The sequence below is a fragment of the Hevea brasiliensis genome, chromosome 4, assembly GCF_030052815.1.
Source record: "Hevea brasiliensis isolate MT/VB/25A 57/8 chromosome 4, ASM3005281v1, whole genome shotgun sequence".
Taxonomy (NCBI): domain Eukaryota; kingdom Viridiplantae; phylum Streptophyta; class Magnoliopsida; order Malpighiales; family Euphorbiaceae; genus Hevea; species Hevea brasiliensis.
Window position 1 is genome coordinate 105,183,291 of NC_079496.1, and position 23,938 is coordinate 105,207,228.

At 30.1% G+C, this 23,938-nt stretch overlaps 2 protein-coding genes across 2 annotated transcripts; both read right to left on the minus strand.

Annotated features, from left to right (window-relative positions):
• Positions 1-303: 303 nt before the first annotated feature.
• On the minus strand, positions 304-3,474 carry LOC110639772 (histidine-containing phosphotransfer protein 4-like). The gene is made up of 6 exons (XM_021790851.2): positions 3,394-3,474; positions 2,342-2,472; positions 2,194-2,262; positions 1,857-1,928; positions 1,418-1,490; positions 304-452 (listed from the first exon to the last, which is right to left on the minus strand). The coding sequence occupies exons 1-6, from the start codon at positions 3,451-3,453 to the stop codon at positions 426-428; spliced, it is 432 nt and encodes a 143-aa protein (XP_021646543.2). The 5' UTR covers positions 3,454-3,474; the 3' UTR covers positions 304-425.
• Positions 3,475-8,798: 5,324 nt separating this feature from the next.
• Positions 8,799-15,938, minus strand: LOC110639773 (tryptophan--tRNA ligase, chloroplastic/mitochondrial). Its single transcript, XM_021790852.2, has 15 exons — positions 15,770-15,938; positions 15,554-15,697; positions 15,255-15,342; positions 14,926-14,967; positions 13,638-13,727; positions 13,407-13,529; positions 13,132-13,203; positions 12,460-12,572; positions 12,328-12,349; positions 12,156-12,221; positions 11,096-11,152; positions 10,235-10,281; positions 10,051-10,132; positions 9,854-9,943; positions 8,799-9,228 (listed from the first exon to the last, which is right to left on the minus strand). The coding sequence occupies exons 1-15, from the start codon at positions 15,835-15,837 to the stop codon at positions 9,094-9,096; spliced, it is 1,239 nt and encodes a 412-aa protein (XP_021646544.2). The 5' UTR covers positions 15,838-15,938; the 3' UTR covers positions 8,799-9,093.
• Between the last annotated feature and the right edge of the window lie 8,000 nt (positions 15,939-23,938).

Sequence of the window (23,938 nt, forward strand, 5' to 3'; positions counted from 1 at the left end):
ATAAAAAGATTAAATTATTCTGTATATTAAAATTATAAGCACTAAAGTATGATATAGTGTAAAATTTAAAGAATAAATAATTAATTTCTTAAAATTTAAAAAATTAAAATATAATATAGTATAAAATTTAAAGATTAAATAATTAATTTTTTAAAATTTAGAGATTAAAGAATGATATTAAGCAAAATCTAAGGATGAAATTGTAAATTTGCATTGAAGTCGGTCTTGAAATTAACGAAGTTAGATTTTTCATGTTGTGATTCATGCATGCATGAAGATGGGATCATCATAAGCACAGAAACAAAAAGCGTTTTGATTCTTTAATAATAGAATTTGGATAATCTGATAAGACAGCCAAAGACAAATTCTCCAACCATCATTTATAGCTAGTGGGGGACTCTGTAGTCATCCAGTCGGTTCCCACTTCATGCAGCCTCGGCTTGCCTTACCAACTGAAATATAACCACACAATTACCATTAAGTAGAATTAAAATTCAAATAAATTTATTTAATCTTTATATTTTAATAAAATTAATTATTTATTTTTATATTTAAAAAAATAATTTAATTAATATATTTTATTTCTATTAAACTATTTAATTATTCAATTAAATTTTTTATTAATCAATATAATTAAATTATTATTTAATTTATCTATTTTAAGAGAATTAATTTAATTAATTTATATATTTTAAAAAAATATTAGTATTTAGTTCTTTAATTTTAATAAAATTAATTTATTGATGCTTATATTTTAAAAAATATGATATTTTAAAAAAACGTATTCTTGATAAAAATGAAAATCTTGCTATTGTGGATGCTAAATATGAATTTATATATTTTTTGAATTATTTAAGTATTTTTATTTAATTTTTTATATATTATTTTTCTATTTTCTCTATTAAAAAATAATTTTTCTTAATTATTTAGAGATTTAGGAAAATCGATTAACTATTTTGCATAGATAACTTACATTATTTTTTATCAAAAGATAAAAAATATAGAGAGAATGAAGGAGATAAAGGCGTGAGTGTAGAGAAGAAAAAAAAACATAAAGAAAAAGGAAAATAAAGTAAGGTAAAAGAAAAATAAAGTGATAGGATTAGGATAATTTAGGTATAAATAATTATTAAAATTAAATTAAATAGATTAATTAATGATATGTTTTTTAAAATATAAGAGCTAATTAATTAGTTTCATTAAAATAGAAAGAATAAATAATAGTTTGAAAGATATTGACTAATGAAAAAAGATAGAAAGACTAAACAATTTAAAAAAAATAACTAAATAATATATTTTTCAAAATATAAAGATTAAATAATTAATTTCATTAAAATGCATCAACTAAATAGTAATTTTATTAAAAATTTATGATTTGATTAAAGCAGAAACTATACGTGCTACTGTAATAATTAACCTGCAAATAAGTTTCGAGCTTCCTTTTCAAAGTGGCATGCTCTTGCTTGAGTTGCTGAAAAGTCCTAATGCATCTGCAGTAATGTTAGCCCTTTAGTTACTGGATTAATCATCTAAAACAGTTAAATATGTTCAAATTATGACTGCAATAAATAAAGTGGTGACATTGATCATCAGAAGCATTCTCTAACTTGAGTATCAAAGTTAGTAACTACCATTAGACTGTTGATCTTATTTTTTTTGTAGTTTCAGGTAATTCGACATCCGGTTAAATTGTATTGGAGACCGAGAACATCCAGAGGAATTGATAATGTGTGTATAAACATTTGTATGTGTATGTGTTTTTTTACTATTTAAAAAAAAAAAATAGCAATGAATAAAATGAAGAAGAAGAAGAAGAAGAAAAAGAAGAAGAAGAAGAAGAATGAGGAGGAATTTACCCCTCAATGTTTCCTGCACAACAGTATTCCCTAAACTGTGAGCATTCCATCTTCACCTTTTTAGCTCCAATGCTGCAGTAAAATAAAAATCATCAAGTCAATAGCAAAACACTAGACGCCCATTTTTCTATTTTTTTTTTACCTTAACACAATTGGGCTACCAGAAAATCACAGCTTTAGAAATTTTAGTACGTACCCAGAATCCCATTTCCTTAGTGGTTTTAGCTAAAGATTCTTATAATTAAAGTTGACTCGTACTGGATTCTTATAATGCATGTGGACCACTTGTCAAATTATTCCTCGATATATATTTAACCCTAGTTTGGTTTAATTATACCTTGAGCAGCTTCCTTTGAACTGGTGCATGTAATCATCCACCTTACTGAAATCAACAGGCCTATTCACTCTGCAATGAAGAAGGTATAGTAAGAGAAAACTAATTCCAGCATCACAGTAATGATGATCACTAAAAGGGTATTACTTACAGTGCCTGTTCTATATTGTGGATCAATCTAGCTGAATCACTATAAAAAGAAGTTACAATCTCTTCTACAAAATTAGGGTTTACATCATCCTGCAAATCCTCAAGTTGCATGAATTGCTCATCAAGGTATCCCTGCAACAACCCATCAATCATTGATCATTGAAATCACTATTTCTTTATATAATTTGATTTAAAACGCTGCAAAATGTCATTAGATAAGAAATTTTTTATTTATTTTTAATTTTTTATATTTTATTTGTGATAAATTACCTAATAAATAGATTAAAATAGCTCAGTCTTTTCATATAGATTGAAAATTTTGCACCAAAGAAAGAATGGATGAGAACCTCTTTGCTCGCTTCCCAAAGAAGCTCAGTATATAAATGTTCCAGAAAAAAATATTGTAGAGCAATGATTTTTAGGTCTAGAACTTTCACTGTCAATAAAAGGTGATTTGCCTTTTTCATAAATTAATATGAATCGTTCAGTAGATATCAGATTGGATTCCAATACTATTAAATTAAACCTTATTAATTTTAAAGTAATTTTTTCTTATCCCAATATTTTTTATTTAGTCAACAAAAATATTACTATTTATAGTTTGAACTAAATAAAAATATTATTTCTTATAGTTTGCGAGAACCGCAGTTTCTCTTTCTTATCAATTAGAATTAAACAATACCAATTATTTTAGTAATTATTAATTGTTATAGTCATTATTAAATATTCTATTAGTTGTTAATTATTTAAATAATAATTTAAAATAAAAATATTTAATAAAAATAATTATTAGATTAATTAGTCAATATAAAATAAAAGAAAACATAAGTATTATTTTTTTTTATCTTAATTAAAATATTAAATGCTATGAGAAAAATTATGTATTTAATAAAAAAAATATTAATTTATTTTCTTAATTTTTAAATTAATATAAATATTTATACTATTAAATAATATAAATAAGAGAAATTAATCAAAATATTAAGTACCGTCACAAAAATTGTTGTGAAATATGCCTATGTTGAAAATGAAGAGAAAATGGGAAAAAAATACCTGATCAAAGAGGGACTTTCTGAAGTGGGAGACCTGGCGTTTCAACTGATTTCTTTCCATATGTAGATGACAACGATAACAAAGGGCTGTGAACTCTGTGAAATGGACTCTGCTATATATAGTGTACCTGCGGGGAAAAAGTTTGAAAATATCAGGCCACAAGGGACACGTGTACTGCTAATTTTCAAGAAAAAAAAAACAAGTGGATCTATATAGTCCCTATACTCCTTGCTCCATTGCCACGTGTCTTCCTGTGTAACAGTTTTGGACTCCAAACAAGTTTTATTTTGAAGAATCCCCCTGCGTTGCCATGCCATGTAATAAATTCCGTCCCCTGTGACCTAACCAGGAGAAATTATATATTAATGTTATCAAGGCTACGCGTTCGGTTGACATTGATTACACCTGAATTTAGAGTGATGCCAAAAAAAAAATTACGTTTCTTGAATTCGAATTGATTTAATATTTTTAAAATTTAAATTTATTTTTAATTTAATTAAAATTATTTTAAATTTAATGAGTAGTATTTAATTAATAATTTATATAAAAAATATTCAAAACTTATCACTAATATTAAATTTTAAATTTAATTATATATTATTTAAATTCATCTTATTAACATTTAATCAAATCAGATATTTATAATCTGTTGCTATCTCAAATGAGATTACTTAAATTTATAAAATATTAATTAAATTTATAAAATATTAAAAAAACGGTTGGTTTAGATTTTTAATATGTTTTTTTTTTATTTAATATGATTTCACTTTATTTCATAATTTTATCTTGTTTAAACTTATTTTAAAATTAAAATTTTTTTCAAAATTAAATCAAATTAAAATAATAAAAATCCTAAAAATTAAAATCAAATCCAACAGAAGTTTTATACAAATGAAACTAAATTACGAAATTAAATTAGTGATATCAGTTTATTCGATTGCAATCGAAAAAAAAAAAATATATATATATATATATATATATATATATATATATATATTGTAGAATATAATTATTGAATAATTTTTTAATAAAAATAATAAATATTTATGTATCAATTTGTAATTGGTCTGTCACTCTAGCTATGGAGATAATATATAATTTTTTCCTCACTAGTCGTTTATTTTCTATCTTATATTCATAGCGGAAAGGAAAGGATAATTATTTCATTTCATATGCATAATTATGCCAATTTATATTTTTATATATTTTTTAATTACACACCTCTATTTATTTATTTTTTATTCTATTATAGAACTAAACTTATGATTTTCATAGCATTTAAGTACATATTAAAAAAATTATTTTCTTTATTTTGAATTTTTTACATTTTTTTTAATACTTTAAAGGTTCTGGATATGAATTTAAGTATTACGTTTGATTTATTATAAATTAAAAAAAATTTTAATTGACTAAAAATAGTTTTGTAGAAAATTACATGTAAGACTTGTTTAATTTTTGCATTTATAAAATTTATTTTTTGGTCTATCATGAATAATAATTTAATATTTACCTCGCAATAAATAGGATATATATAAAAATTACTCTATTAAATTCGATCAGATTAAATATCTACAAAAAATTATCTCTAATTTACCATGAGAAAAGGCTTATGTGCTGTAAATCAATAATAAAATAGCAATTCACTATGTTAAATTAATATATATATTCAGTCAGCAAATATAAATACAATTTTCCTTAATATTAAAAAAATAAATTTCTGGTCTCTCCCTCGTGTCCCTGAGAGGAAATATATATAAATAAAAAATAATAATAAATTTATTTTTCATTCTGGGTAAAAGTTTTCTTTTTAGTATAATTTATTTTTAGCAAAATATTCAATTTAACCTTATACTTATTAGAGAAATTTAATTTAGTTCATTTTTTATTTTTTGTGTAAATAATCTATGAGTTTAAATGTAAACTCAATTTAGTAAAAAAAAATTTAAGTTTATGTGTTAAATTTCTTAATTTAAATAAAAAAATAAAAAAATTTAATTTCTTAATTTTAAAATTAAATTTATTATTTTTTTAATTTAAACTCAAAAATTAAGAAATTTAATTTTTTAATTTTCTTTAATCGAAATTTTTATACTAAAATTAAAAAAATAAAAAATAGTTAAATTAAAATTAATAAGTATAAAATGTAATTGAGCGCCATTTATTTTTACTAGAGTTAAAACTCTAGATTAGAGATGACAATGGGTAAGATAACCACGAAAATCACTATATCCAAATCTAAACTCGATTAATTTGTCTCAAATTTAATTAAATTTTATTCTCAATTATCCGAATCTATACCTATTCTAATTATTATTACTTAGTAAATACTCAAACATGTTTAATTTTATATATTTTAATTAATAATTTATATAAAAAAATAATTTTTATTAATAATTTATATTTTAAAAATTTAATAATTTTATAAAATATTTTAATTTTATTTTATATAAAATAAAATATATAAAAATTTATAAATATTATTATAAAAATATATATTTTATATTTAATTAAATATTTATATAAATAAATTTAAATAAAAAATATATAAAATTTGAATCAAGTTCAAACTTATCACAAATATTAAATTTTAAATTTAAACTCATTTAAATTTAATTATATATTACTTAATCTCATCCTTTTAAAATTCGATTAATTTAAATATTAATAAAAATATAAACCATTCCCCTCCCTGCTCTACATCTCCCGAATACAACTCCGACATCAGCCCTTAAAGAATATTGGAAAAAAAAAATATATTCATTGTTTATAAAAAGTGCGTTGCGGCAGCCGTCCACACGTGGCATAATTACAACGGTCATTTATAAACATGAGCAGAGCTAAGACCTTAGAACAATGTTATTAAACTCGATCTAGAATAAGATGATCTTGGATTAGATGGATGAACTGTGATTTAATAGCTGAGTTATTAAAAATTAATTAAATATAAAATATATTAATATAAATAGATAAATTAATTAAATTTTAATAATTTAAAATCAAAATTTTCAACTTTATTAAGTTATATTATATAAATTTTAATAGTATTTTCAAATTTTATATAAAAGTAATTAATTTTTAAATATTTTATTGATTTTCTTAATATTTATGAGTAATAAACGAATTTTTTTTTTATAAATGTATAATTATATTTCTAATATTTATAACTCTTTTAAAGACTTTAAGAGGTATTGGGTTGAATTCCCTTCATTAATACTAAAATTAAAAATTGGACCCGAGACTGGTTAAACCAACTGGGTCACGATTAGTCACATTGATTTATTAATCAATCGACTGTTCGACCGAGTCAAATTGAATTAATTTGTAATCTGATTTAACTGTAAATTTAGATCGATTTAGACTTTGATTTTCCAATCTGGTGAATTAATACGGTTTGATTTTAATAACACTATATAAGAGTTTTTAGAAATGACAAATGATTTTTTTATTTTGGAACCTAGGTTTTCAAACCTGTACTAGAAAAGCTCAAAAACCGACCCCATACATGTTCGGTTCAGATCTGAATCCATTTTCAACTGGTACCATGTTCCACAATAATTTTAATGTTATTTTCTTTTCAAGATTTACAATATTACAGATTTTAATGCTCCATGAAGTAGAAGAATATGTTCATTTTTTACTAATTAACAAGATAATTAGTTATAAAAATATCTTTTAATCCCTAATTTTGTGTAAAAAGTAACATGACGCATATCATTTGATACATAAAATTTTATAAAAATTTAATTATTGAATCCTTAAGATTATAAAAATTTAACTATTAAAATTCTGAATTTTATAAAATGTAACAATAAAATGTACAAAAAGTCAGAGACACATTCACCGATTATAGAGATTAAATAATTACATTTTTATAAAATTTAAGTGCCAAATAAAATGCAACTAATTCCTGAAATATCTTTGGCTTTGTATTGGTCAATATGCCCAAAAAAAAAAAAAAAAAAAAATACACCCAACATCTCCTTTTCTTTCCCCTTGTAAATTAACATAGCATACAGCAAACACAAAGAATTTCAGTAAAGGTTCATTGTGGTGTTGCTCAAAGGTAGAATTAAAATACCTATCCTCACATATAAAGTTGGTTTTTGCATGGTATTTCTCCTCTCAATTATGTCTACGTTATGATAAGCAATAGCGATATCCCCCAATAGATAACTTTTATATAGTAGTAACAGAAAGGGCCAATCAGTACAGGCTTGATTATATCCAACACCATAACCAGTTGAGTCACTGCTGCTAATATAAGCAATCATTAGATCTTCAAATTGAAGCATAACATGATAACCAAACACAGAACAGCAAAGTGACGAAAATCAACAATAAGCAGCCAGTAAATCTGCTCTTTGCAATTGTCAAACAAAAGATATTAAAGCAGAAAGTCCAGAGAAGAGCAAGACATCATCCTCCCTTTATTCCCTTGCCACCCACTAGAAAGAGAGACAGAGAGAGGGAGGGAGATGGAGAAGAAAGAAGAGGTTTCTCACTGTCTCCCTCCATGGGTGGTCATATCTCCTTTTCAAAAAGGGCAAACTGTGAGTGGATGGAATAGGATGAGAATATAGTTGCTGTTTTACTCTTTCGTTGGAGGATCAATATTCCCTCTTGCTATCACTCTCTCCCATGATGATAAGAATCCCACCAAAAGAAGGATAGATGCTATATGAAATATCAGGTTCAGCTTCTAATCAGGATGAACTTTCAAGAAGGAATACTCCAAAATTCCAATTCTCATAGTTGCATGATAAGCGAACTGTGAAATGAAAATTTATGCTATCTAACAAATACGTTGGGGCGCGGGCGGGCGGAGAGAATAATCAGAGCCTCATGATTGGCATGCAATTGAAGGTTTCATGTCCAAGCCTAATAATGTCACCTATTTTCAATTCTCCAACCCTCTATACAGCCATAACATTACAAAATCCATGTAAAAGATTAAGTAACATGAATTGTCTAGAGCACAATTCATGCTCAACTAGAATCCCACTTTACCACAATCTTATTCATGCATCCTCTTAATCAATTTAGTCAAGTTGTTTTTTTTTTTTTTTTTTTTTTTTTTTTTTTTTTTTTCATTTTCTGGTTTCTTTATAACAAGTAAAATATGAATTCTAATGAGATTGAAGTAGGGTTTCCTGCAAGGTATATACACCAGATTCTGATATGCTCCATCTATCTATGAGCAAAATGCACCCACAACATGATGGTCAGGGATTTACCAATAATGTCAACCAAAATATGTCACTCAAGGCAAGAGAATAGTTCATTTTTCTATATTCTATAAAAGACTGCAAACATGTAAACCAAAACAGTAAGCAAAATGGTAAAACAAATTTTCATCCAACAATCAGTTTAGGTGATATATTAAATAATAATGGAGAAAGATAAGATGAACATAAGATTACCACTATATTAAAAAATTATAGCGTGGAGAATTTGTCACATAAAATAGCAAGTTCAACAATCAACAGAGAATAAAAGAGACACCTGTCTTTGTGATAGATGTTGTATCAAGGAAAAAAATTGTGGGGCCTTCCCAATAAATTATCCCATTCACTCACCAAATATATGCTCATGCATGTTCCAAATAATTGTAGGCAATGATGGATCCTCCAAAAGTTAACTTTTAAGGTTGCTGCTTTGCAGATCTTTTCATATAAATTCTTCCTCTAGCATCAATTCTGCTCATCCCCGCAAGAATCCCATTGCCTGGTATGCATTATTGAGAGTGGCATCTGCTATCTCTGCAGCTTTAGTGGCACCTTCTTCCAACACTCTATCCAAATAAGCTGAATCAGATATTATTTCCCCATAACGAACCTGAAAATATAGATGAAAGGATGGGGAACAATTGGTAAGTAATGCTTAACAACAACGGATACAAATTGGCAATCTTTTCAACCGAAAAATAGCAATACCCAGGGGTGTCAGCAAAATGGGGGAACCCATGAAATGATTGAACATAAAACAATATCACACAGCAATCACAAGCAAAGTATCTACACATACGCAGAGATAGAATAATATATAAACATAGGCATAATGCATCATAGGAACATCTTAGCCAGAAGTTGGTTAAAATGGTGTGCTTGCATCATGCCAGTATGTGCACAAACACATCTCCTTAGCTGATGGAGCCAGCATGAAAAAAAACTAACACACAAATTCAAGAGAATGAAAAAACTAACTCGGTAATTTTCATTTTGTATATTGCACAATGGTGTTTAGGAAGTTCTAACAAAGCCACAACTCATTTTAATGAATTACAATTATGGTGATACACTTAAACAAATACATTACACAAGGATAGCTCATTCAGATACCAAGAGTCCCAAAAGAAGAAGAAGAAGATTATCAGACAAAATAAAAGGCACATGTAGTTAAGTATGCCAAGTATACTGCCACCCATCCCTAGTGAAGTAGAATGCATGTGCAGCAGTAGAACCTGGATGGGATGTAGATGATCAATCAAGGCATCTGTTAGGAGGGGTTTAAACATGCCCCAATTCATATCTTGACATTCCTGCTTAACTTCCTGCAACGGGAAAGTATTTACCAGTGTAACATTCACTGTGGGATACCTTAAAGCAGACGAGATATAAGTAAGTCAAGCAAAAGCAAAGTAGAAACAGATTCCATTACCTCTTTCGTCTTGCCTGAGATAAGTTGATATACTGAAAGAAGATTGTTGCACTCAGGTCTTTCAGGGTTGTCAAATTCAAGGCTGTAAAAATTACAAGGAGAGAATCACACTAGACATTGTAACATGCTATCAACCGAAGAATGAGAAAAACATTCTAATTTGCAAGATAGATCAATAACTAACCCTGAAAATGAATCAGTTCTGCATCGTTTTATCTTGTTTGCTATCACCTACACAGTGATGAATAATAATAATAATAATAATAATAATAATAATAATAATAGCAACAACAACAACAATAACAACACGTGAAATTTAAGGAGAGGAATACAATGAAATTCCAAAAAACAAAATAGACATAGTCTATTAATTACTCATGAAAAAAGAAAAAAATCAATAATGAGCATATATCCAAACAAGAGTAGAAAAAAAAAAAAAAGAAAAAAGGAAAAAAAAAACATAGAGAAATTAAAAAAACCATAACATTTCCTAACAATTCTTATTGATTTGACATACTTGTTATCAACATTATCATAACAGCACAATTATTCAAAACAAAGTATCAAGTTTCAAATACCCATAAAAATTAGAGAATCATAGTCTACCATCTATCAAAAAGACCATATCAACCATCAAGTAGACAGAATTTACTCAAAACTTGGAAAAGAAGGCACTACTTAGAGGTATGCAGCAAGCACACAAGAAAGTTTTAAAAAGAAACTAGTAACTTTACCATTGACTTCAGGTTCAGGAGGATTGAGATGCAAATTTTACCCAACCAGAGAAACATGCCACTGTTACTTCAACTCTCCATGAAGAAAAGATTTTGCACAGCTTCTACCTTTACTAGTGTTTAATACATTTAACGATACAACATTCAAAATGAAATACATACAGAGGCAAATGGTGCAAACACACTGCTGTTACTTCAACTCTCCAAGAAGAAAAGATTTGCACAGCATTTACCACTACTAATGTTTAATTACATTTAAAAATGCAACATTCGAAACAAAATATATATAAAGGCAAATGGTGGCAACTCACATCCTTTGGGTCTAGAAGATTGATTCGAGATTGGTCAGAAGCTGCAGACTTAGACATCTATATAAATATTAAATCACAGGGAAATGTCAATATGTATAAGAGATCCCGGATAAATTTCAGTAGTCATCCTTGAGCTTTAGGGGTTATAATAGAGTCGTCCCTAAACTTAAAAATGTAACATAAAACTCCTTAAATTTTGAAATTTTACACAGTAAAATCCTTTTGACTCCCAATAACCAATTTATAAGTAACATGCTAATGTGGACAATCTAAAGTAGCGATAACGTGAACGATTGTTGTTGTTATTTTAAGGCAGAGTCCCTCTAATCAGCTACTATACATCTAATGCTTCACTATTTCATATAACTAAAATTTTTTTATGGTTAATTTATGAAGAAAGTCATAACTAGTTTTGTCACTATCACATATAAGAGAGAGAATTATTTATGTCACTGTTATTATAGATTGCCTAAACTGGCTATTGAAAATTAGAAGGATTTTATTGTGCAAAATTTCAAAGTTCATGGGGTTTTATGTTACATGTTTAAGTTTAGGGACAATTTTGTTACAAACCCTAAAATTCATGGACAACTTTTGAAATCTATCCAATTTATAATCTTCTACAAACATAACTAAAAAGAAACTAGTCAACCAAATTATTAAATAGAAAACAATGAGATTTGAGGCCTGTTTGATATTGTTGTTTGAGCAATTATTGAGGAAAGCACTATTTCAAAAATGCTTATTAAGAACCTTAAAATTTTTATTCTAATTTAAATTTGACATATTTTAGTGATAAAAACTTCAAAAAAAGTACAACAACTTTTTCAAATTACTTTCTCCAATATCATCTAAAAGAATGCTTTTCCAAAAAGCAACTTCAAACTAGCTTTTTGGCCTCCTAACCACAATCCCAAATGGATTAATAGATGGAAAATGTACAAAAACTCAGTATTTTCCAATTTATATTCATTGCCTTCATTGATGGCATGACAAATGTGTTAAACTAAACAAACTTGAGATTATAAATCAATAAAGTCAAAATTATGATGTCAATCACCTTGGCAAGACCATCTGTCAAAGACATAACTCGGGCTCCAACAGGTGGTATAAGAGGCTCAGGAACCTACATTAGGAAAAGCATTAAGTAAAGATTACTACTATCACTTGTTACTTCGTCAACCCAATCCCATCCGAGGATTGTCAACCAGATATCAAGAAGAAGAATCCACCTTAAAGATAGCACCTCCTCGCCTGTGAAGAAAATAAAAAACCTCAACAAGCCAAAAGTGCAATAAGCTAATAACATTCAACTTTTTTTCAATAGAACATGCAACATGAACAACAGATATATAACTTCCTACCCTCCTAATTTTTTCCACTTTCTTCCTCCATATAAGTAATTAATGCGCTCAGCTAGCTCACGGGTCAATTCCATATGCTGCTTTTGATCCTCACCAACTGGGACAAAGTCAGACTACAGAGGCATGCTGCAAATTAGAGGATTGTGCATATTTGATTACCAATTTATCATCATTCACCAATACAAAGAAGTAAATGAGCAAAAAAATAATAAAAAAAGTCTTAAGAGTTTATGAGATCAAATAAATAATCAGGATTGCATATTAACCCATAACAATCAACTCAATTCAACTACCTAATCCCAATCTACTTATGATCAGTTTATTAATAGCTATCATATAACGGTGACCCTGTGCACAAAGCATCCCACACTTTTGGACTCTGGGAAATATTGATGTATGTAGCCTTACTCCTGCTTTCTAGAGAGGCTATTTTCATGGCCCGAACCCATGTCCTCTAGGTTACAAGCGGAGTAACTTTACCACTACACCAAAGCCACCCTCTATTAATAGCTATCATATACAGCTGAAAATTTAGGATACCCATCCTCTTGCTCCCAACGCTACCTTCTATTATTCATTTGCAGAAACAAATTAAATATTGCATAAAAACTTCCAAGAAGCACAATTTCTTCTCATTAGCATTATAAAAGATCTGCATGTTTTAAAAACCACCTGATACAGAAGAATATCAGATGCCATCAAAACAGGATAAGTCAAAAGGGCAACCCCAACGTTTTCATCACCCTGCTGAATTGTAAACACAGGCATTCAATTAATCCAAATTCATAAGAAGATACAAATACATAAAGAAAATGCAACATTAACCAGAATCTCAAGCATCAAAATATAGATCATTAATAGGAGACACAAGTTGTAATACGTAATTGGAAATGAGAAAAATATAAACAAGTTGTTGGGTATTGAGTGTCATTGTGCTATAGACCTACCGCTTTACGAGATTTCTCTTTAAACTGAATCATTCTATTCAGCCAACCAATTGGTGTGGCAGAACTTAGAAGCCACATTAGTTCTACATGAGCACGTACATGGGACTGCACAAATACAGAAGCCTGGATGTACAAATCAGAGTAAGCAGACTATTAACAGATATTAACACCAAATGTCCAAAAAGATGCATATTTCTAAATAGCATTGTCAAGCACCAAAAGTTGCATGACCTTGGAAGTGTCAACACCACATGCCAGATAAATTGCTGCAGTATCCCTGGTAGCCCTCAATAATTGTTGTGTATCATATGGTAGTGTAATCTGTAAGTTAAAAAGAAATTTGCAGCAGTTGAGATGGACTGAACCGTTGTACCAAAAAACAGTTACACCAAGAAGGTAAGATTGTGTATAAGATTAACAAGATAATACAGTCTCCACCTAAATATCTTTTTTTTCTTTTTTTTTTCATTTAAAATTATTTAGAACTCACATGCAGCTTCACTCCCTAAACACAGATGGTTGTTATTTTTCAGTCAAAAGCCATGTCCACAACACAGTGAAACAAAAATGTGGCTTTTTCTGTTTTTTCTAAAACTTGGGACTGCTGTGTTGGCACTCCAAAAACTTCCACCAGTAAGTTCATTTAAGTAATAATGGATGTGGCATGTAGGGTAGTTTCAATGCAAGAATTCTTAAAGTCGAAACATGGAAATGTTTCACAGATAAAGTTAAATCCTCAATTCCAGGGCAATGAATAAGCACTAATGCATAAACCAGGAAGCAGTGATAACAACCTCAAACCCAAAGCTTTATCTTTTCTCTAAACCTTTTAAGCAGAAAAAAATGGAATAATTGCTGAGATGCCCAGTAAGCATATACAATCATGGTATATTTTAACAAAAAGTTCCTGAAGTACATTTTGATTGATATTCATAATAAACTAAATAGCTAGCTTCAACTCGCATAAGAAATGAAAACCAGGCAACATTATTCCACACATAACAGGATTCCTCATAATCCTATCTAATATCAAGGAATTTTAGCAATTTGGTTTGACCTCCACATTGCATGCCTCACTGTTCACCCACTCTCTAATTGGCTCACTCAAACCATCACTCTCTTCACCACCTAATTACCAAGATCCATCACGCTACTAGCTCCACGCATAATGGCATCTACGGCCCACTGTTCATTGTTTAAGACCAAGTGGCAAGGACACAAGCACGTCATCCACAACTAAAGTAATCCTACCATCTCAAAAACAAATTATTATGATTGGCACGTATACAAATAACTGTAGGTTCACAAATTACATAAACCACAAAGATGACCAATACAAATTTTCAGAACACCATGACTACATATAATCAGAAAAGTGTACAAAAATATATTGATAGTGATAGAGATCACGAAGCCCAGATAAATAGAAAACTAGAACATGAGCAACAGAAGAGTCTGCTGAGTTTGGCCCCACAGAAATAGATTAACTTAAAGAGGCTTTGACTATCTAAAAACATACCGCGTGGAGGTCCACAATGAAGAAGAGAGTCTCATACGTATTCTGCAAAATTGAAAAAGCAGCATAATGTTGACAAGTGATCCATAGGAACAGCACAATATAAATTTGCAATTAAAAAAATACTTATTTATGCAAGTTCATCAATCAAATTTCCATTTCAGATATTTTCAGGAGGATTACATTAACCGTTGAACAAGAAAACAGCCATAGAACAACCAAACCGAGCAATGATTCAAGCATTTTATGTAGAGATTAAATCACTATTAAAAGAATCATCATTATTTCCAAAAATGTTTAAAATGCTTCATCCTAAAAAAGCTTAAGACAACCTGAAGAGCAATCCAGTTTTTTATAGCACCAAGATAATTCCCAAGGTGGATAGATCCCGTCGGCTGGACTCCTGAAACTATCCTCTTCCTGTAAATCAAAGCATTCACTGAATCGAAACCCGCAAACAAAAACATTCGAAATTAAATTTTAACACGATTTCTTCATGGCACAACACAAATTTCAACCTCTTTATCATCTTATAATGAAATAAAACCAAAACATTCTTCAGCCGCTAAACTAAACCTGATACAATTTCAGTAATTTAAAATGTATATACAATAAAAAGAGAGAGAATTACTTTACAGAGCTCGAAGAACTCTCCGGAGCAGCGGGCTCCGAGAGCGAGACACTGCAGTTGCAACGGAGACCCGTGGCGCATCTCGAATTTCGACGAATTAGCAACGAACTTCGCAGATATTCTCTTCGAAATCCAGTGAGCGACCTGCTTGAGATTGTTTTAGAATGTGAAGAGCATAAAGTAAAAGAAAATTGAGATAAAGATAAGAGATAGTACAGTGAAGAGGGCAGGCGAGGAGGACAGTTGGAGAGGAGGAGAAACTGAGACAGAATTGCACGTCCCATTATGTGTGGTGGTCTAGTCGGCGATTTGTCTGGGAGGCTTTTATCCGATGGCGTGGATGAGGACTTAAGTTTGCGACTGGAAAATGGAAATTGCAGCCGTTGATAATCGATGGCAATTATAACTATTTTTTTATTTAAAAAATGTTTCTAAATATTTATAAAAAAAAATTGTTTTATATTCTAAATAAGTTAATAGTTATTTATTTTTAAAATTTAATAAAAAAAAAGCTAATAATGAGATTGCCTTATCTTAACTAGTCAATTTCTATAAAAAGTTATATTTCAAAACAAGGTTATGTACCTCATACTTTCTCTTTGTAGATGATTCGATCATTTTCTCTAATGTCTCAATGGAGAATACTGAGATGATTAAAAAAATCCTTCAGTTCTGCTAAAAGATCATGGTCAATCCATTAATTTGGACAAATCAGCCTGGCTTTGAGTAGAAACATTTCTAGAAATCTTCGACTTAACATTGCTTCAATGCTTCAAATTTCCAATTTCAATGGTCAGAACAAGTTCTTGGGTTTGTCATCTCAAATTAATTAAGGATCGAATTTTCCAAAAAATTGCAGGATGGAAGAAGCAACTTCTTTCATAGGGAGGCAAATATATCATGATAAAAGCAGTAACTGCAACTATCCCAGTTTATGTTATGTCTTACTTCAAGTTGCCAAAATCATTATGTCGAGATATTAATGGACTTATGTCCAATTTCTAGTGGGTCTAGTGGAAGGAAGAAAAGAAAATGAATTGGAGCTCTTGGAAATCTATGCGTGATGCTAAAACCCATGGAGCCTTCAACATGGCTTTGCTTGCTAAATAAGGGTGTAGGATTATCTCTAATCCAATTTCTTTCGTTAGCAGAGTTCTGAAAGGAAAATACTTTCCCTACTCATTCTTTCTTAAAGCGATTTGGGTAGCAATCCTTCTTGCAAATGGAGGAGCATTTTATGGGGTAGGAATGTGCTTCAAAATGGTTTTCGATGGCATATGAAAGATGGACCTGAAATCCTTTCCAAATCCTTTCAAGTGAGACATGACAATGACGTTAGCATTATTTAAGGATCTCAGCTCATTCATGATGATAGTCAATCTTGGAACATCTAAAAGCTCAGAGACAATTTCCATGAAGAAAAAATGTGCAATATCCTAGCTACTCTTGTGCCCATGATTCGTGGTCTGGATAAATGGGTTTAGCATTTCTCAAACCAGGGGGATTATCTAGTCAAATCAGGGTATTAAACTACCAAGCAAATCCTTCACTCGCATAGTGATTTCCTGCAGGCGAGTCCAGGTCTCTCAACTCAAGAAGGGCAAGCTTCCTTCTAGAATAGTGTGTGGATTCTCTCACTCCCGAAGAAATTTTCTATATTCCATTGGAGTCTTTTAAGAGAAAGATTACCAATAACAGATTTGCTTCATAGGAGATTAAAGCATGTGCCTAAAGAATGTGAATTATCTGGAGAAATTGAAACTCATAAGCCCATACCCTTTTCTTATCCTAAGGCGATAGGATTCTGGATTCATTCCCCACTCAAGTTAAGATTCAATGAGCTTAATGGATCATTTAGCTGTTTCTTCAAGAACAAGAAAAAGGCTTGGAATTCATTGTTCTGCTTGTCTTTCTTCTTTGACACTGTTGGGAAAACGGGAACCTCTTCATTTTTAACAACTAGGAGCTGCCTTATACTTAAGTAATTTTGGGAGCTATTAATCATTTTGAAGAATGTATGGAAGCTCAAGCTCAACTCAACGCAAACTCTACCACTCTCCCAAGCAAGCAAAATCGTGTCGTCACAAATGCCTAGTTGCCCCCTTTTTTATGAAATCAAAATTAATTTCGATACCTCAGCTAACAAAAGGAGAAGGTTGGGATCTCTTGCCTCCATAGCTAAAAATCACTAGGGCTTTCTTTGCAGTTAGGTGTGCAGAACTAATAAGGGAATCACTGATCCCTTGATTTTTGAGAGTCTTGCTTGCCAAGAAGCAGTGTTGCTTGCTAGAGCTAAAGGTTTCAGGGAGACATTATCGAAGGGGATTCACAGATAGTCACTAAGGCCCTACAAGGAGGTGTCATTCCTTTGAGTATCCATGGTATCATTGAAGATATCCAATCCTTATCATCCTCCTTCCACAAGGGCTCCTTCTTGTTTACGAAAAGGAACTGTAATCAAGCAGCTCATTTTCTAGCTAGTTAAGCTCTCCATTGCTTGTTCTTCATTTTTAATCTGTTAGAGGAAGTGCTCTTTGTCTTGATTTTCATATCGACTTAGGACTTGTTTAGCATTACTGTTAAAACTTTTTTAAATATATCAGTTAGAGAGTGTTAAAAAATAATTAAAAATTAAATTTGATCAGTTTTAATTATAAGAAAACTAAAATAACAAAATAACTTTTTTCAAACTATTTTTCTCAACAGTATTTAAAATGATGTTTTTATTCAGAAAATCAGTTTCAGGCTCTGAAACTCAATACCAAACAGGGCTTTAGTTTGTTTTTTACCTTTGAGAAAAAAAATCTCCCTATTTTTATATCCAAATTAATGTCCTTATATTTTTTATTTATTTAAGAAATTTATTCCTTTATCCAAAAGTTATAGTTTTCTCTATTGGTCAAAACAAGCTACAATGTGGCACGATGTTATGTATATAATTTTATTGTCAAAATTTTATAATATTATTAATAAATAAATAAAATTGTTTGTATGTATATATTTTAAATAAAATTATTATTTATAGTTTAATGTAAAAATTATTTAATTATTTCATTTCTCACACACATTAAAATATATCCGTATATATTTTGACAAAAAAAATTATAAAGCTAAATTTTATAAATTAATAAACTAAAGTGAATCATTAATGATAATTTTTTGATAAAAAAAGTGTCTCAACTCTCATATTCATTATAATTATATTGTGATTTTTTTTATATTTTTCTTTAGAGATAATATGCATTGATTGAGAAAAATATAATTATTTAATAATTAAAAAAATTAAAATAGAAAATTTTAAAATTAGATATTGCAATAAAAAAATTAAAGGTAGATATTGGGACGTTCAACTAATTAAAATATTAAAAAAAAAAAGGAAAAAGAAGCACCTAATAAAAGTTTTACAATATAACTTTTATTAGGTGCTTCTTTTTCCTTTAGCATTGAGTATAATCTCCATACGGAAAAACTAAACATGAAGCAAACATATTAATTGAATAAAAAAGATATCAAACAAAAAAATTAACAATATAAATAAAAATGAATAAAAAGACTGTTTTTATAGAGAGAGCAAACTGAATTCCACCTGAATTCTAGTAGTATCAACTCCTCTGAATTGACGAAGAGCTTGGTGTTGAAGCAATTTATGCTAGAGCTAACTCCCACACACCTGTTGAACCCTATTAGAATCTGAAAGGAAATATGGAATATTTTCTGCCAAAACCTTAGATTGAATTTTGTAACTTCTACAGGGAAAAGATACTGTGGATGGATTGTTGGGGTTTAAGGAAATGGGGATGATCTGTTTCACATTCGAGGACAATTTCATTTTCTACATCCCACCTTGTTTCCTTCTTTACTTATTAACCATCCTATTACTTTAGTTCTTATTTTATTGTATAAAAAAAAATAGCCCAAATTTAGATGAAGATTCGACATGTTAAGCCGAGAGCAAGCTGTCTTTAAAACTTGATGCATAAGCCAGGCCAAAATGAGCTAAATAATCAGACAAATCAACTAAGGTCAGCCACTAGCCCTAGCCAATGACCAAGGGCCAGCCATTTAACTCATGCTATGAGGAAGAGGGAAATTTCAGTCCATTTTGTTGTTCGTTGGGCATAATGGCTAACCTACATGTAAACCTCTGACAAATAGTTGAGAATTAAAGGTATTAGGGATTGAAAATACATTTGAACCATAACAGATGAAGGAACGGTGTCGTTTTGATAATGGGATATGGGTAGAAGTGTAAAGGTATTATGGGTATAATTGTAAGTTTCAATTGCAGAATGGACAAAAGAAACCCTATATTAAAAAGGCAAAAAAACCAATAGATATAAATAATATCACTATGCAGAAAGGGTGAATTTGTAACTGCAATGTGAAATCCCTGTGCGTGAAGGAAGAAGCAGTTAACACTCCAATATGGAAATAATAATGAAATCACCCTCTAAATTTCATTGTTCATGGAGGGATAGGTATTATTATAGATATACAGATAAGTAATATATATTTGCGTGTGTAAAATTAATTTTGTAATACTATAATTTACATTATTATTTCAATGACAATAATATAAATTATTTTTAGTTTATTATAAATAAAAGATTGTATCTTTTAAATTCATATTGTTAAAATATTTATTAAAAAAGGATGAATATGTCTTTTACATTCAATTTATAATTTACTTGAATGTTATATTAATCATATGAAAATATTTCAATAATTTTATTTTTTTTTGTGAACATTAAATAAGTTTAATCATTAAATATTTTAATAACTTAAAATAAAAAAAAAATTGTCAAATAGAATTACAAGAAAAAGAAGGATTATGCAAGGAGTTGGCGGCTCAAATACGAGCAACCGAGTTCCTTTGCTGCCTAACAAAAGAAAAATTACACACTGAAAGTCTAGAAGTTAAGGCATAAACATCCTTCAAGAGACCTTTACCGCGGACTGTAAGAGTGGCACTAAATAAGGCTTAATGACTTATAAAGAATCACCCTATATAATTACATAACTAAACTCCTTTTTTTATCTCGCTATCACAATCAAGGCTCCTCTATTCTTCTCTAAAGATAGCAGCACCAAAGTTGATTTTAATCATTTCATAGCAGGAGGAGACCAAGAAGTATTCTAGCTTGTTGAGACCATCGAAACCTGAGTTTCGGGCACATTGGCTTCTTGAAAATCCATCAAATGATTGGTAGCTATGGCAATGTTTTCTTAGAAAGAATTAGAAGAGTTGCAAAAGCAGATATTGTTTTGGTTCTTCCAAATGTGCTAGAGAAGGCAAGTCACTAGCAAAAAAAGATCATGGCCCTGTGGTTGCTAGAGCAGATAGTCCATAATCTCACACCATCATTCCTTAAAATTGCTGCCCCACAGAGAGGAAGACCATAAACTAAGAGATGAATTGAGCCATACTTTTTTTGTTGTGGGACGCTAAAAAAGCATATGTCTAGGAGTTTCTAGGACCTAATATATGGGACAGTTTGGGTGTATTCCTGGAATTCTTATATTCCTGGAATTCTTTTATAAAGATGTTCCTTGGTTAGCAAGGGTTCAATATAACAGGACCATATAAAGATAGAGATTTTCCTTAGAAGATTGAGGGACCATAAGAATTTCCAAAACTTTTTGCTTATAGCTTGAGAAAATGGTCTAGGGCCCACACCAAATCTTTTTGTAAAGGAATTGATGAAAGGAAGAGCGATATGGTATCCTGACTTTACTATATACGAACCATGGTTTGTAAAGTGCTCAGATTAGTTAATCCTGACCCTGTATGAGGTTAACTAAAGCGGAGAGAATTCACCTAACTTTCTCTTCCTTAAAATTTCTTCTAGGTGCCTTAATATTCCAAGATGCACCATTCTTATTTCTTAATTGAGAAACCCATTAAACCGATGGGTCATGGTTCTTTATGACACACGACAAGTGAGGAAAAGAAAGAGGAATCCAATGGTCATATTTGCATAAACCAGGTACTTTTCTTTAAAACTTGTTTCCCCCACAATATACTTTGATAGCCCTAAGATGGTTTGCTTCTTCATTGTGCATTATGGACTAAAAAGTAGGGCAGTCTTTCCTTTTGTTCAGTCTTGGAATCAAGGAATTTGGATTTGAGAGAATTCTCCAACCTTGTTTTATAAGAAGGGCCATATTAAAAGATTCCAGGTTTTGGGAACCCAATCCTCCATATTTTTGGGTTTATATAACTAATACCAATATTCCTAATGCATCTTCCTTTCTTTACACTTTTGCCCCTGCTAATAATTGGCCATGATACTATTAACTTTATGACACTAGGATAAAGGTAGACAAAAGCAAGACATAGCATAAATGGGATTTGTAGTAACCACTGCTTTGATGAGCAATTCTTTCCCTCTCTTTGAAAGCAATTTTCTTTCTAACCTAACATCTTGTTATGAATCTAGTCTTAAATTTATGCAAAAGCTTGCTTCTTAGATTAAGGAATAAATGAGGGAAGCCTTAAGAATTTGTCATAACCCTCAATGTTGTTGATGCTTAAAAAGAATGCAAGATATTGCTTATGCTGCAAAGGAATGTTGCTACTGAAGAAAATGGAAGATTTTCCATGGTTAACAAATTGATTATTGATCACTACATGTTGTTACGAATATGTTGAATTTGTTGGACCCCTTGAGTCCCAGGTCTTGAGAAAATATTGGAGTCATCTGTAAAGAAGAGGTGAGAAATAGCTGGACCATGGCACACTACGAAGACCTTAAAAGGTTTGCCAAATTTATCTCATGAGAGAGGCCCTTTGCACATATAAGGTATAAATAAGGTGATAGCGAATCATCTTGCTTAATGCCTCGAGAAGGAACATTAAAGCCAATTTTATGACCATTGACTTCAAATGAGTAAGTGATTGTGGTCACGCAAGATATAACCTTACTAAATCCATTATGGATGTAACTTAAAATAATTCATAGTATGATGGAGATAGGGCCATTCTATGCATTTGCAAGCCATGTTGATATTTGTAATAACCCTAACCAGGGGCCGTTACTGGTGCTAGGGATTAAGTTAGCTTAAGCCTATCGGAGCCCATAGCAAGCCTAAAACCTGTAAAATATACACATATTTCTATACCTCACCATTTAAGCATACTCCAAACTATTATACTTTAGTATTTTCATACATATTTAGACATTCATAACATAAATTTAGTCCAGAATTTGAACCTTAACATACATAAGCTTTAAAGTGTAATGGTTCGACATGCATACTGCCAAAAAGGGTTAACATGGCATATACATCATCATACTTAAAAATACTATATAACTTCAAATTCTTTTAATTACTAGCACAATAATATCTATTCACTTTTTATATGTCTATTTACTCATACATCATACATAAAGGAAAAGGCTAAAGTTACCCCTGATGCTCTCCTTCTAAAGAACTCTTCTAGTCTTGCAACCCTGCATTTAGGGGTTAGGGCAATGAGGTAAGCTTACACAAACTCAATGAGTAAAATAACCAACATTAATTATATCATTCATTCACACATATGCAATGCATCATTCACATGAGTTTTCACATCACAAACATTTCACGTAGGATGGGCTTGTCTCAAGTAACTCCCTAAACTTTCACTTAAAATATGACCTATGTCATGCACCCTAAGGCAACTTACAGATCTCCCTTGAAGGGCATCATAAAGATCTCCCCATGAGATTTACTTATGGGTCCATAACATACATAATGTAATATAGTCATAAATATGGGGGGAGTCAGTGGGTCATCCAATATCCATCAAAGCACCAATAACCAATTATGTAATTATGCAATATTTTCATGTTCTAAATGTACACATCCTGAATAAATATGATATGATGCATGAGGATGATCATTAATTAACTTTAAATAGTTTCCATTTTATTAAAGTTAGAGTTACTAAACTCTTAAAGCTTATCAATCACTTAACTCAAATGGTAGCTATCCTCAGATCCTTAATCTTCCGAGTCCCTCATGCCCGATCCTATAAAATTGGATCATAGAGTGTTACACAAGGTTTTAAAAATTTATACATATCATAAACATCTTATCTTAGGCCATTGGGAATCATGAAACTATGTTTTGGAACCTTAGAAAAGAAGAGAGAAAAAGTTAGGCAGAACCCATTTTAGCTATCGAAGTTCTGAACTTCGATTACCGAAGTCTTAACCTTTGGATGACACTTTTGTCCAGTGCTAACTTTGGTTGCTGAACCTAAAAATTTTTCAAATTTTTTGAGAAACTACATACTTCAGCTACCGAACCTTTAGTTTTTAGGAGCTAAACCTGAGAATTTCCAAAATTTCTAAATTGAAAACCTACAGATTCCTCTCACAAAACCTCAAAACTCATTCT

Bases quoted from the DNA above. Each gene is read 5' to 3' on its own strand.
- LOC110639772 (XM_021790851.2), bottom strand. From the start codon at position 3,453: ATGGAAAGAAATCAGTTGAAACGCCAGGTCTCCCACTTCAGAAAGTCC. The intron at 1,929-2,193 runs GTATAATTAAAC...ATTTTACTGCAG, and splicing joins TTCAAAGGAAGCTGCTCAAG to CATTGGAGCTAAAAAGGTGA. The intron at 453-1,417 runs GTTAATTATTAC...GTTATATTTCAG, and splicing joins AGCTCGAAACTTATTTGCAG to TTGGTAAGGCAAGCCGAGGC.
- LOC110639773 (XM_021790852.2), bottom strand. From the start codon at position 15,837: ATGGGACGTGCAATTCTGTCTCAGTTTCTCCTCCTCTCCAACTGTCCT. The intron at 13,728-14,925 runs GTATGTTTTTAG...TTTAACTTACAG, and splicing joins TCATTGTGGACCTCCACGCG to ATTACACTACCATATGATAC. The intron at 12,350-12,459 runs GTAGGAAGTTAT...TTTTCTTCACAG, and splicing joins AAGTGGAAAAAATTAGGAGG to GCGAGGAGGTGCTATCTTTA.